The 15,084-nt window shown below is 32.4% G+C and overlaps 1 protein-coding gene across 1 annotated transcript; it reads left to right on the forward strand.

The window, feature by feature from the left end:
* The first annotated feature begins 9,557 nt into the window (after positions 1-9,557).
* On the forward strand, positions 9,558-13,770 carry LOC132308951 (inactive TPR repeat-containing thioredoxin TTL3). Its single transcript, XM_059807254.1, has 7 exons — positions 9,558-10,868; positions 11,559-11,754; positions 11,840-12,024; positions 12,109-12,442; positions 12,586-12,790; positions 12,896-13,002; positions 13,407-13,770. Exons 1-7 carry the CDS (start codon positions 9,922-9,924, stop codon positions 13,557-13,559), a joined length of 2,127 nt encoding a protein of 708 aa, XP_059663237.1. The 5' UTR covers positions 9,558-9,921; the 3' UTR covers positions 13,560-13,770.
* Positions 13,771-15,084: the final 1,314 nt, after the last annotated feature.

The raw sequence follows: 15,084 nt of genomic DNA on the forward strand, positions 1-15,084 counted from the left end.
CGATAGTGGGTAAAAAGTTCCGAGGCACTTGTCTGAAGAATATTAGCTTGTCACGTTGTGGCATAAATAATGTCTTAACGAAATGTCAAAAATGAAAGCTAGGATTGAATTAGATGAAACGGAATGAAAACTGTGATACTGCAGCAGATGATAAGAACATTTGATGTGAAACGGAGTTGCTAACGCTACAATCGAATACGTCAAATTCATTTGAACTCGCATCTAAATAAACTCTAAATTAATGTGCAGTTTGCCGTCCAATATTGTTCATGGACATCCAAGAGTGGAACCATAATTGTTGGCTGGCCTAGTGGATTTTGTGAAATTCGTATTGGTATTTGGGAGATTGATTAAATTTCATTACATGGCATTATAGACCTCCCATTTATACACATTGTTAGTCTGTATGCGATAGGCCGGCAAAATATACCCAGACCCAAATACCCGTTCGAATCCGCCTAATAATTTGTAATTATTGCGTGAATACTTTAGTTGAGTAGGTTATTAATGAGTCAATCATTAATGGATAATATATTTAGTGGGTTGGTACACGCTACTGTCTTTGCACACTCGCACTCCTAATTGGTTAAGATTCTTAAAATTAATTAAATGTCTCTTATCATTATGGGATATTTAAAATATAAATTTATAGTACAGAAGTGCCTTTTAATTATTTCTTCTAACCTAAGTGTTTACATTATGTCTTTCTTTTAATTGTCTTTTAGCTATATAGATACTCGATCTATATATACATGTAGGTGTATAGTGTGAGGGGGTTAAAAAAAAAAAAAAAAAAAAGAATTTAGATGTGTGTGTATATATATATATATATATAAAGAAAAGAATTTAGGTGTTTATATATATATATATACATATATATACACACATACATATACACACCGAGCAGAGAGAATAAATAATTAAAAGGGCACTTTTGTCCTGTAAATTTATATTTTAAATCTCCCACAATGGTAGGAGATAATTAATTAATTAACTTGTAATTTTAGGAAGGACAGTCTTGTGCGATTGCAATTAGGTAAAATTTTGTGGCAAAAATTTCCTCTTCTGATTTGAAACTTCAATTTCCATCAAGCAATATTTCTTGTTGCTATCATTTCCTTCTCCTAAATTATTGTATATTTATTTATTTTCAGTTAGTATAACTTAAATATTATATCTTGCTCTAAAAATTCATCTTTAGTAGTGATATAACACCGCACTTTAGGACTTGTTTATCAATCTAAAGTACCATAATGGCACTTTTATCAATCTATTATATTAAGTTAAGTTTATTTTTTTTTTTAGTTTCACAACCTATATATAAATAAATAAATATTAAATTGAATTGCTAAACTACAACCTTTGGTACTTTTGTTTTTTTTTCCTTGTTTGGTGTTGGGCAAGATCACATTACAAATGTTTTGACATCTCATTAGAGAATGCATGTGGCTGCCAACGCTTGACGTGAAGAAACCACCAACCTAAAGGACATTCATTTTCTCTCTCTACTAATCTCATTCTCCTTTTTCTCAATATTTTCTCTCTCCACCACTGCATATATATATATACATATAGATATACACATATGTCTACGTTGGGTTAGCCTCATTGTAGAAGAATTGGGAATGAAAGGAAGAACTTTTGTGCAAAACAAGGTATTATTCGGGACAATGAAGACTTGCAAGCCCTAATAAGTGAACTACTTAGATTAAAAGGTAACGTCTTTTAATTCTCTCTACACTACAAGTAATAATATTCCATATATATATATATATATATATATATATAAGATAGTGTTATTTGGTAGGTTATCCATAGATCACTGAAAAATAAAAAGAGAAAGAGAGAGAAAGAGAAAGAAATAGTTAAAAAAGGGGAAGGAGGGGGGGGGGGGGGGGGGGGGGGTGGGGGCTATGAATCTATGGAAGAACTAGGAACTAAGAAGGCATAACATGACTAATCTTCTGATATTATTTATTATATTACCTGAATTAGGATATGTGTATGTATCTGTGTTGGATGTGTCAAATCTCTAAATAGAATGATACATAGAAATGGCTAAATATTATTTTATTTAATTATTTTATTTTATTTTTTAAAATAAAGTAATATTTTTATCTAATATAGTGTTCGAAATAGGCATTTAATTCATTTTAAATTAATAATATAATATAATTGAATGATTAGATATGGTTTTTAACTATACATGTCGATCCACTAAAAAATGTCGAATACATACCCAGTACTATATGTCCAGTACTTCACTACTTTTGAAGAGTTAGCCTAACATAGATTATTTATACAAAATAACACTTAATAATTTTCAAACTTACTTAGAAGTACTGAAAAATTAATTTACATTTATCAATATATATATATTATTAATTTATTACTATCATTTAACCACATCGTCTCCTTATCTTTTGAGCGCGAAGAAGATGTTCGGAGAAAGGGCCATAAAATCGTTACACAGTTATTCAAGACATTTTTTTTTTAATGGTCAAGAAACTACCATGCTTATTGGTAAAACTCTCCTTTTCAAAAGATAATTAAGTTGTTCAAGTCCTAGTCCTGCATGGACCAGTTGTGTTGCTCATCTACCAAAAAACAAAAAATATGAAAAAAAAATTGTCAAAACATGATTCCCAACTATGCTTTACACGCACACACACAGTGGTAAGCAACCAAAGCTTCGATCCATTATTACTATTTTTTTCTAATTCTTTTCTTTTTGCTTAAGATGGAGGATTATTTAACTTATCATAATGGAAGCCAGAGGCCATTACAATATTATAAATACCTTAATTGGAACCATCAAATCTCATTGCCCCAGATTATGCAATCTTCTAACCATAAAATAGAGGCCAATATCATTGTGGCCTACTAATACTTCACCTCTCCATGGAAATATTATCGTATTCTTATAAATAAAAAATGATGATATTCAATTTCTTCTAAAAGTTTTTGCATAATCAATAATTCATTAAAATGATGATATTCCTTTTCTTATGATTCATGAAAAAAAAAAAAGGTTTCTTTATATTTTTTAGCTTAAATTCACACTGACTTTGTTCACGTGGATTTGAACTCCTAATCTTCTTCTACTTTGATTATTGAATATGTTATTTGGATGGTAATATATTTTGAGTAGATTTTTATGAATTTAATTATGTATTTAAGCAAATTTAAACAATATTGTCAAACTTGAGAGTTATAGTCTGGATATTGATTCTAACAAAAATATTTGAAATTGTAAGATGTATTTAAATATATTTAAAGTGTTAAAACTACTTACTTAATAGATTTATTTACTAAATTCTTCTTGACTTGCAAATTCACAAAAATGCCAAGTCTAACCATAAAAACAAGTAGCTAGTAAAGTTGGGGACATGTTGTCGTGTTTAGACATTATAAAAAGGATTAGATTAATGTTTGTTAAAGCAAAATGCATTTTTTTAATGATGATGAGTTCAACCTTATTGGCAAGTTGAGCTCTAACTTAAACAATTTGTGGCCTCGAATTGCGTAAAATGTAGTATTTTTGGTTTAAGGGTGGAAGATGCCAATTAGCATATATATTAGTGTAATTGTTTAAGCACCTAAAGGTCAAAAGATAGCATCATTAGGGCCTAATTAGCTTCCTCTTTTGGACCAAAGCTAACTTTGGGTAACTTTACATTTTGATTGCTCTTTAGTACACTAGTATAATTATGTTTTTGCCCTTCAATCATTCTCGGTTAACCCACTCTAAGCTGTCCCATGACCCACCTTAATTTTTTCACTGAAAAGTGAGAGTATTTTAATACTGCTATTTTTTTCACTTTTACCATGGCATAGTTTTGTTATGTGGAGCACACTCATTGGACCAAGCACAAAACTGGAGACTCAAAAACTGTGGGTGGAGAACAATGCCTCCCTGCTGCATAAAGTAGAAACATACAATTATTACGAGGGGTGAGAAGCAGGGATCAAACCAGCAGCTACTTTAGTGAATTAAGTATTTATTTATAAAAATAATAAATGTCATTTAAAATGAAAATAAATTTTAAATGAGTACTTATCACGGTTAAAAATTATAAAATAAATAAAATATATTTTATTTACCATTTAAAAACTCAGTACTTAAAATTCATCTCTTCAATTTTTAAGTTCTTTAATTTTTGTTAATACAAAAAAAAAAAAAAACAACTTTATACGCAAATTGGCTTAATTTTTTGAGATTTAGTTAATATAAATAAATATTAAAATTGAATTGCTCAAAAAAGTCAAAATTTTTTGAAATTTGATTGAATTTTCAAATTTCAAAAAGAAAGAAAGAAAAAAAATACCCTGTAAGGCATTGTTTCACTAGGAAGAAAATAAGATGAGAAAATGAAAGGAAAAAAACCTGAAGTGCTTTGACAAGAAAATTATTTTCTGCATTAATTTTATTATGATGCAAAATTTAAACTTTCTTGCAATTTTTTACAAGAAAATTAATAAGTCTTGGAAATCTACTTTTCTATATATATTTTTTAAAATAAATTGAATATTCGGAGGAAATTTTGGAATATTCCTGTGAAAAATAATGGTGAGACCTTAGATGGAAGGCGCAGAGTAGTAGGGATGGGATTGAGTTTTAGGGTTCCTGAATGCCCAGCTGGCACCGCACTCTGCACATGGCCAGCTGCTCCCATCTCCTCTCATCTCATCTAATCTCTCTCCTCTCTCCAATCACACCCATCTCTTTCATCTCATCTCATCTCCTCTCTCTCCTCTCTCCAATCACACCCATTCTCATCTCATCTCCTCTCTCGAATCACACCCATTCTTATCTCATCTCCTCTCTCCAATCACACCCATCTCATCTCATCTCCTCTCTCCAATCACACCCATCTCATCTCATCTCATCTCATCTCATCTCCTATTAACCTATCACTTTTATTTCATTACTGTACATGTCACGTGCATCCTTATTCCTCACTTCATTTTTTACTTTTCTTTTATTATTTTATATTTAATATTTAAATGTTTAATATAGTTATTTTCTGCAATTAAAAAGTTCACCATGAGTTAAAAATACGAGTTTTAAGTTAAGACCGATTTATTTTGTATAATGAAAGTTTCTAATTGAGTTATATTTTTTAAATTTATTGAATTACAAGATTAAATATTTAAAATATTTTAGGTCGAAAAAACAGTTTACCATAATTGAACACGTTGTTATTTATCTTATAAAATGTTTTGAACTCTAGGTTAAAGGAACTTATGATTAAATAAAGTCAAAAACTTGCAAGTGGCTCACAAAACTATTTACCTTGTTGAGCATCTTGACACACTTTGGTCCCACTATAAGACATTTTTCTCTTTTTTTTTTACTCTTGTTTTAGAAAATATATATATATTTTTGAGGTAGTGTTTGTTAAAGGTTTAAGTCGATGTTAAGAATGAGTCTATCGACCTCGATACGTGCAAATTAATTTATAAAAAATTAATAAATAAATTATTTTTATTAACTTTTAATATATTTTCTTTTCGTAAATATTTTACGATAATTAAACATTAAAAAATATATATAAAAAGATTTTATTTTGGTGGAACAAAATTGTTGGACAAGGAAGACAATTGGATTGGTTTGATTAAAATTGCAAGTTATAAGCTTAAGAAAGTGCGTTGTCCATCTACAAAGGAGGCCCATAAAAACTTGGCTTTAATTTCCATTCTAGTAGTTGATTTTCAGTTTGCTTGCATTAATTTTTAGCACCTTTTACTTTCTTTGTGTGGATGGTACTCTCCTACAAGACTACACTTGGATGACCTAAGCTATCTACCCTACTCTTTTTCAAAAGGTAGAACACACTAAATTGGTACCCCTTTTTTTCTTATTTAATGACAACCTTGGTAAAATTATAAAATTGCTAATCATTAAATTCATATGTGAATCAACTTCAAATATATTTTATCCATACCATAGTTCAATATCTTAATTGAAAGACACTAAGGCTGAAAAATATTTATTAAACAATTTAAGGTTTTTTAAACATTTTATAATAAACAAAGGTTATATATTTTTTATTTTATTAAAACTATTATGATCTTTATGACAACCTTAAAATATAAATCTAAATAAGACATTATCCTTCCATTAAAAGAAAGGAAAACATCATTTTTCATATTGAATACACAATTATATTATATTATGTGTCTGTGTATATATATATATCATACATACATACACATATGTACATACATATTATAACTACTAGTATAGTTGATCGAAGCCGAAGGGCCGGCCCTGGGGCAAGGCAACCAAGGCGCCTAGGGCCTCAAATTTAGGATCATAATGCAAATATAGTAGTATTTATATGTGATCATAATTTTCATAATTTGTTTATATCCCCTCCCATCAAAATAAATAATTTTTTTTTTCAAAAACTTGTTTATTTTATTATTATATTATTTTTGGGCTCATGTGTGTGCATGGAAGGCTCCATTAAGCCAAGTCTAAACAAGCAAAATTTTAACTCATCGATGCAATCAACTGTTACATTCTTTAAAATAACCTTAAAGATTTCCTAAACATGACATGATTTCTCATATTGATGGGGAAAAATTATTTTTAGAGTTACAAGGTTTAAGAGAAGTTTTACCAAGAGGGACAAAAAGACAATTGAGATATTGGATGTTATAAAAAGATTAGGTTATTGTTTTCCAAATGCATATATAGTGTTATTGACTATCTCATTGCAGATAAACTTTTCAAAATCAAAATTGATCAAATCTTATCCATGGTTGACAATATGTTAGAGAAACTTAATTGGAGCACTTTAATTGACAATTTTGTAATTCAAAACGTGATCACATTAATTTTGATTGAAGTTGAATTTTGATTTTTGTAATTAAGTTATGTTGAATATTTCTTTTTATTTTTTGATATAAATGGATCATACTCTTTATAAAGTACCAAGATCGCATTTTATTTTGTTTTTTTTTTTTTTTTAAATATTAATATATTTTGTGTTTAACGTCTCATTTTAATGAAAATTTTAGAGTCTTTTAACTTTTGACATGTACAAAACCTTATGTATAAAGGACTTTACGGTTAAAAATTCGCTAGAACCCCCTCAAACTTTTGGGAGTGTCAGGGCGAGCCCTGGGCAGACCATCCTTCAAATTACTCTTGTACTACTATGTTGAATATTCCAAATGTAATTGTATCAAAAAGAAAAAACAATAAATAAATAAAAAATAACTTTAATATTAGCAACTAACAACCGAACATAAACAACCAAACTAGACAATACCCACGTGTGATCGTGAGGACATTAACAACCAAATTATGTTAAATGAAGATCGGTTTGGACAATATCAACGTGGGATCGTGAGAATTTTGTTTGGGTGGCTTGGATCTCCAGTGACTCTGAAAGGAAAATGCTTATATTATCACAAAAAAAAAAAAAAAAAAAAAATTATACTGATTTTTTCCTTATCAAAAAATTTATTGACTTAATTGTTATGTTGCCGTGCCTAATACTCATTTGGGAAACAATAATATTGATATATTTACTGTTCTATATTTATGAATTCAAAGTCAAGTGCAATTAAATCCATTAAACTTTCCACATTCTTGTGCCCCTTTGTTCCTCGTATCTTTTGAGGCTTTATATGGACTTTCATTTTTTTTCTTTTCATTACATAGTTATTCAAAAAAGAGAGAGAATGTGTGATCAAGAATTGTACCCATTTTTTAAATATATTTTTTAATAGGTCAATGGTTATAGAGTTAAGAGTTTAGGGAAAGAGATTTGAACCTATAAACATAAAGTGAGAACATTTAAGGAATGACTCTTTATCACTCTATCAATATTGTCGCACATTAAAAATTACATCTTATGGAATCCCTTCAATAACCATCCCTATAGAATTAACCCACCATACAACAAGTGGTATTGTTACCCAAAAAGTAAGAAATGACAATAGTACTAAGAATATATATATATATATATATATGTTTTATCAAATTTTGAATAATTTTTCTGGCTAAAAGATTAGTAGAAATAATGTTCACCGTTGATTTTTTAGGTAAAGACTAAAGAGACCTTAAAAACATTTAATATTTCAAATAATACTACAGTCAGCAGAGTTTTTACATTTAGAGTATTTAAGGTAACTTATTCAAAAAATATCATAGGTTAAAATGAATATTGAATTATATATTCTTTCTAAATCTATGACTTAAAATATAGCTGCATTGACACTCACAATATCAATAACTTGTATTCCTATTTGAGTAAATTAGGAAAGAAAAGAAAAGAAATGATATCATTCTCGTTTGGAAAAGAAAAAGGAAAGAAAAGAAAAAAAAACATATTTGAATCTGTTTGCTATCATACCTAATTTAAAGGTGGGATCCAAATGTTTTTAAATTTTATATCTATTGAAATGTTAAAAGTTATTTTTGATCTTATGAAAGTGTCATGTGTTTTTTAACCAGACAAAACAAATAGAAACTAAAGAAGAAGAAGAAGAAGAAGAAGAAGAAGAGCTTGAATGGGTTGCAAGAGCTAATGAGGCCAAAATCAGGATGAGAGGGTGAAGAAGATAAGGCATGAGAAGTAAGAAGGTGTTGAAGTCCACATCAGTGGGAAGTCGGGCATGGGCTCTTAAAAAGAGCTTGACATCATCAACAATAAATCATGACCAGAGTTCAGACGATGATCCTCGCAAATCATAGGTGGTGTTGGATAAAAAGCTTGAATCTTTTGAGGAAATTGTTCAGGTTTGAGGGCTGGCTTCACATATACGAGTATAATAGAATTGTGTCATCCGCAAATAGGAGAAGAGAAATTGCAACTCAAAATGCACAACATGACTGAGGAGGGATGAAAGATCTTGGGTCTCAACTCTCGCGATAATCTTTCCAAATCATTTCTTTTCTCTCCTCATAGTGGTCATATATAATTGGTGCACAAAAACTAATTACCAGATTTGAGCTTTAAAAAAATAATGCTATTTAAAGCCCAAAACTAAAAATCAACCAAATTATACCATGTCCATTTTTTTAATAAATAAAGTTATATCACTCACACCATTAATACATTTTCTTTGGATTTTATGTAGTTTATTGGTTTGGGAAGCATTTTCATAAATATAATCATAATTGTGATCATTATAAAATATTAGGATTATGTTTGATAAATTCGAATTCACACCTTAAATTTGAGATAAATATTTTAAATTAAACTTCTTTCGATATCAAACACATGGTAACATAGATTTATTTGAGTTGAAATTATGGGAAATTCATGAATTTATTGTTAGGTGATTATTTAACTTCTACAGTTAAAATTTAGCAGTGTTAAAATAAATAAAGCATAATTAACACCTAACACCCATGAATTTAAAAGCATTAAATATTCCTGCTACCCTTAATATTAACACAGAGTTTCTTCGTAAAAAAAGCGGCTTTCCATAATCCAGAGAGAGAGAGGGGTAGGTGTCTCGTGAACTGAAGAGGGAAGAAATCAATAATATATTTATAAAAACACAAAAATAGAAATAGTAAAATCTCATTCTCTCTCTCTCTCTATCTCCACTTTCTTTCTTTCCCGTTCATTCTTGGCTTAATCCCTTTAAATCACGAGATCCCCATCTACTGCCCTTTTTTTTTTTTTTTTCCTTCTTCCCGTCCTCGTCCCTCCCCTGCCCTCTCCTCTCTCTCTCTCTAAAATCTCTACATTCATGTATTCTTCACAACCTCTCTTCTATTGTACCCTTTTGCTGTTGCATCTTCCATTCTTGTAGTTTTTATTATAAGCATTCATGTGAGAGAGAGAGTAACTTCAATTACTCTGAATCAAAATCTCTCTCTATATACACACATAAACACACACATATATACATATCTATATATATTTTGAGTTATACTGTAAATACGGTGTAATGTCGCATCCTGGGAAGTCATTACATGAAATGGGTCTTGATTCGCTGCCCGATCGGTTCCAAGACTCCTTCGGTTTGGACCACAACAAGCCCGATTTCAAAGAACTCGATCTGGGTTCTCCAATTTCACCCTTAATCACTCGCGCTGATTCAGATGGTGGTGGTGGCGCCACCACCACCGCTAACACCAGTAGTAGTTCAAGCTCATTTACTTCGGTGTCAAATCACACCCCACGCGTTCAGAGATCCATTAGAAACCCAACCAATCACTCCGGAGAGCTCGAAACCAGCCGATCTGTGGCCACAACTCGCAATTCCAAACCGGGTCATCGAAGATCAAACTCCACTGGACCTCCATTAATCTATTCAGGTTCTGGAAGCCTCTATAACAACAACAACAGCAGTAGTAGTGGTAGTAGCACCACCAATAGTGGTGGTAGTTGTGGAGGAGGTAGTGCAGGTTCAGTCTCATCTCCCAACACAACCATATATCCAATCGGCAACATTTGCCCTTCTGGGAAGATTTTAAAATCAAATATGGCTTCCCGGAGTTCCAATCGTGCTGAAACCTTGAGTTCAGGCACAGGTCATTACGGCATTGGAAGCATAGTTCGTGGTGGTGGAAAAGTTGAAGCTAATGTGAGTGGGAATACAGCATTTGCCGGAGAATCTGCAATGGTGAAGAGGGCTATGTCGAGTTCGGATCCGGAAGAGGTGAAAAAGGCCGGCAACGAGTTGTATAGAAGTGGCCATATTGTGGAGGCCTTATCGCTGTACAACCGAGCTATTGCCATATCGCCGGACAATGCAGCATACAGGAGTAACCGGGCAGCGGCGTTGACAATGCTTGGGAGGTTGGGGGAGGCGGTGAGGGAGTGTGAGGAGGCTGTAAGGTTGGACCCTGGGTATGTCAGGTCTCACCAGAGGTTGGCCTCTCTTTATATCAGGTCAGTGTAGAAAACTATGACAACAATTTTATGAATTTCGTCAATCTGTTTGTGGGTTGATCATTTGTTGTTGTATTTTTCGAAAAATAGATTTTTTCTCTTTATTACTTGGATGAATGTGATTGGTTTCTGTTGTTGTGATGCAAGTTACGTTTATGTTTTGTTGCATATTGGGTATGATGCAGATTGGGTGATTATTTGATTGTGTCTTTGTGTGCTTGGTTTTGTTTGCTCTAGCTTTGTAATTCAGTTCTCTATGGCTTATGATTGGTTTACAGAGTCCGAGATCTCAGATGCTATTTTTCTTAATTGGTTTGGTTGCTTTTGTTCAATGCATACAAGTTGTACATTGTTATTGGTGGTTCTCTATGGGCTAGCTGCCTGGGTGGTTGTTGATTTCAAGTAATTCATGTGATTCAATTTATCACCTTTTCTTTTCTTTTTTTCTATCTTTATTTTTCAATAACATCTTCAGGCTTTCTGGGTTCAATTTTGCCGTGTCAAACTCATGTTCAGAGAAGGATGGGATTTTTCCTTGGTGGCTGTAGGTTTCATAAGATTCATGGGTCATTTGTTTAACTCTTAGAAGTTAGAACCTTCCGGTTCATGCCTTTTTCTTCTCCCATTTTGTTCTTCAGTGACACAATGAAATCCCAACATGGCTTTCAACATTCCTTATACTTTCTACAGGTTAGGACAGGTTGAAAATGCCCGTCACCACCTTTGTTTTCATGGGCAACAGCCTGACACAACAGAGCTTCAGAAATTGCATTCATTGGAGAAGCATCTTAATCGTTGTTCAGATGCTCGAAAGATTGGCGATTGGAAAAGTGCCCTAAAGGAATGTGATGCAGCTATTGTTGCTGGAGCAGAGTCTTCTCCTCAGGTAAAGTTAGAAGCCTGAAATTTTCACTTGTTTTAATTTGAAATATTATGAAACAAAAGTGGCTAAATAGTTGTTGATTTTACAGATCATTGCTGGTAAAGCAGAAGCCTTTTTGAAGCTCCAGCAACTTGAAGATGCAGACTCTAGCATGTCAAACATTCCCAAATTAGACCCTTATCCTCCTTCCTGCTCACAGACCAAGTTCTTTGGCATGCATTCTGAAGCTTTTGTTCTCTATGTCCGAGCCCAGGTTGACATGGCTTTTGGAAGGTGAGCTTCAGATCATCAAAGATCTGAAAGATAAATAGCTGTGACTCTTGGCCTGAGTGACGATGAACGATGGATGTCTTGCAGGTTTGAGAATGCTGTCGCTGCAGCAGAGAAGGCTGGGCTGATCGATTATAGTAACATTGAAGTTGCTATGTTGCTAAATAATGTGAAATCGGTCACAAGAGCTCGTGCTCGCGGTAAAGATCTTTTTGATTCCGGACGATTTGCAGAAGCTTGCACAGCTTATGGTGAAGGCCTAAAGTACAATTTATCAAACTCTGTCCTTTATTGCAATAGAGGAGTTTGTTGGTCTAAACTTGGATTGTGGGAGCATTCTGTTGAGGACTGCAACCAAGCCCTCAAGATCCAACCAAATTACACAAAAGCCCTTCTCCGCAGGGCTGCTTCAAATGCAAAGGTGATTTAGCATATTTCTCTATGTTATTTGTTTCCATGTTTTTTTTTTTTTTTTTTTTTAAAAATTAAAAGTAATCTGGTTTTTTTAATTTTTGTTTTGAGTTTTATTTTGCTTTTTGTCTCTTTCCTTGTGTGGGTGTATAGCTTGAAAGATGGGTGGAAGCTGTGAGAGATTATGAGGCCCTGAGGAGGTATCTTCCCGGGGACAATGAGGTTGCAGAATCTTTGCACCATGCACAAGTTGCATTAAAGAAATTCCGAGGGGCTGAAGTTCATAGTATGAAATTTGGTAGTGCAATGGTGGAAGTTACTGGTCTTGATCAGTTTAAAGCTGCAATATCTTCACCTGGTGAACCTTGATGCCTTCATCCCAGTACTATTATTCTTCTCTTTGGTTCTCCACTTTTTCTCTTTTGCTCAATATTTTGCCTAAGTTGAAACACCAATATTTCAGGTGTTTCACTTGTTCATTTCATGATGGCATCCAACCAACAGTGTGAACAGATATCTCCATTTGTAGATTTGCTCTGTGCTCGATACCCATCTGTTAACTTCCTCAAGGTAGGTAACCAACATTGGGGCCTCCCCATGTAACTACGTTGATCAGACAATTCTACTTGCTATTGAAATGCATAATATTCCACACTTCCTATACAAATTTAGAATCATCATCATATCACTAATTATTTGCTAAGAGTGTATAACCATTATCAGGATCTGAAAAATTGCAGCATTTTATTATAGTTTCTTTTCTTAAAAAAGAAAAAAAGAGAAGGAAAATAGATTTTTAAAAAAGAAAAGAAACTAACTTATTCAATTTCTGTAATCACTGTGATGGTCTTATGCTTTAAATGTTAAATAAAAGATGGGATTAAATGAGCAACACATAATTGATTTGTTATGGTGATTCATACTTATGTCCTGTTGTCAAAACAGAAGCATAACTATTTTGTTTTTTATTGAAGGTGAACGTGGAGCAGAGCGCAGCAATAGCAAAAGCAGAAAGTGTTAGCCTAGTTCCAACATTCAACATCTACAAGAACGGCGACAAGGTGAAGGAGATCATTTCTCCTCGCCATCAGGATTTAGAGTCCTTGCTGAGGCAGCAGAGTCTGTAGAGCGAAGACCGTTTTGTTTCTTCTTTGCGGGACAAAAAACCCAATCTTCTTTACATCTGGTAGTTCCCAATATTTCATTGATTCATACAAGGATGACAAATTTTATCTGTGATATAATCAACTACATAATTATTTCAGTCTCATGCAGGGAACCCTCGGAGAATGGTACATTTGTAGTTTAATTTATTTAATTCTTGCCATTTTTAATCCATCTACTCTCTCATCATCTTCAAGCTATCAAATTTATTTCCGTCAATTTTTGCATATATTGCCAGTCTTATTTTTTTTTTTTTTTTTGTCTCATGTTATATTTACAAGGAAAATTTTACTCAGACAGATGTAAGCTTTTACTTTATTATTGGTCCCTTTAATGAATTACACAAAAGGGATGGATGAGATTACGTTACAATTGGAGTCCCATATTTTTTTTTGGGTAAGTAATATCATCTGGTAGGTGCTAATGTGTGACACAGCCATCTTTTTCTTTTCCTTTTTCCTTTTTCCTTTTCGTTGCAATTTGATTGATTGTTGGTAAATTGCGTATTCATTTATGCTATGGGTTTAGATGATTTCTAAATGGTTGATAGGTTCTAATTATTTGGTATTCAGCCGATTGACTCTACTAATTTTTTTCACTTAAAGGATATGCGATATCTGAGTGTCTTTAGTCTTTTCTAAGTGAAAACAGTGTTCATGCAAGTAAAGGATCTTTGTTTTGTTTTTATTTTTTTTATTTTTTTTATTGTAATAATATTTGGTACTGTAAAAATAATTGGTAACGATTATTGCAAGTCTAGTGGTATGTGACCCTACTTTCAAATAAAATGTTTTTGGGCCAATTGGGTGTGTAATTTGCGAGGACGAAAAGGAAGTACAAATAACTGAGAGATGAGTAACCCTTGTTATACTTGAAATGTACTCGAGTTATGGTGATGCAACCAGTCAATATATGGCAAATATAGATATAATTATTTGTAATTTAAATTGACAGAAATCTTGGGGTCTATAAAGTTCTCAAAAATAATGAAAACATAGAAACAATCATTATGAATTTCAAAAGATTTACGAAATTAGGCATTTTTCTAGGCTCAATTTCTTTTATAAAATTTCTTTAATTAAACGAATTTTCAAACTGCTTTATACTTTTAGCCATCTGAAATGAAAAAACGGCAATAAAGAATATACTAAACCCAAATTGATCGGAAAGAAAGTGCAAATGCAGTGACCTGTGGCGGTTGAAAACGAAGTTTAGACAGCATGGGCGAGAAAGACTGAATCTACTGAAAATATAGCCGTTTCTCTCCTTGAAAAATGGGTATAGAAAGATCCGAGCTAGCTCATGAGGGAGGATGACCTGTTTTACAGTTGTTATGTTGGAATATCATGATGTATGTCACCCATTCACGCCAAGCGACAAACCCAAACATCATCCTCGCCATCCCTGTCTTGTCTGGGGCATGCATGGGCACGTCATGGGCTAGCACCAGTATTCAGATTATATATATATATATATATATATATATAT

This window comes from Cornus florida, unplaced genomic scaffold (genome assembly GCF_030987335.1).
Source record: "Cornus florida cultivar Cherokee Brave unplaced genomic scaffold, ASM3098733v1 CherokeeBrave_3.0.0_Hap2_Chr05, whole genome shotgun sequence".
Lineage (NCBI taxonomy): Eukaryota > Viridiplantae > Streptophyta > Magnoliopsida > Cornales > Cornaceae > Cornus > Cornus florida.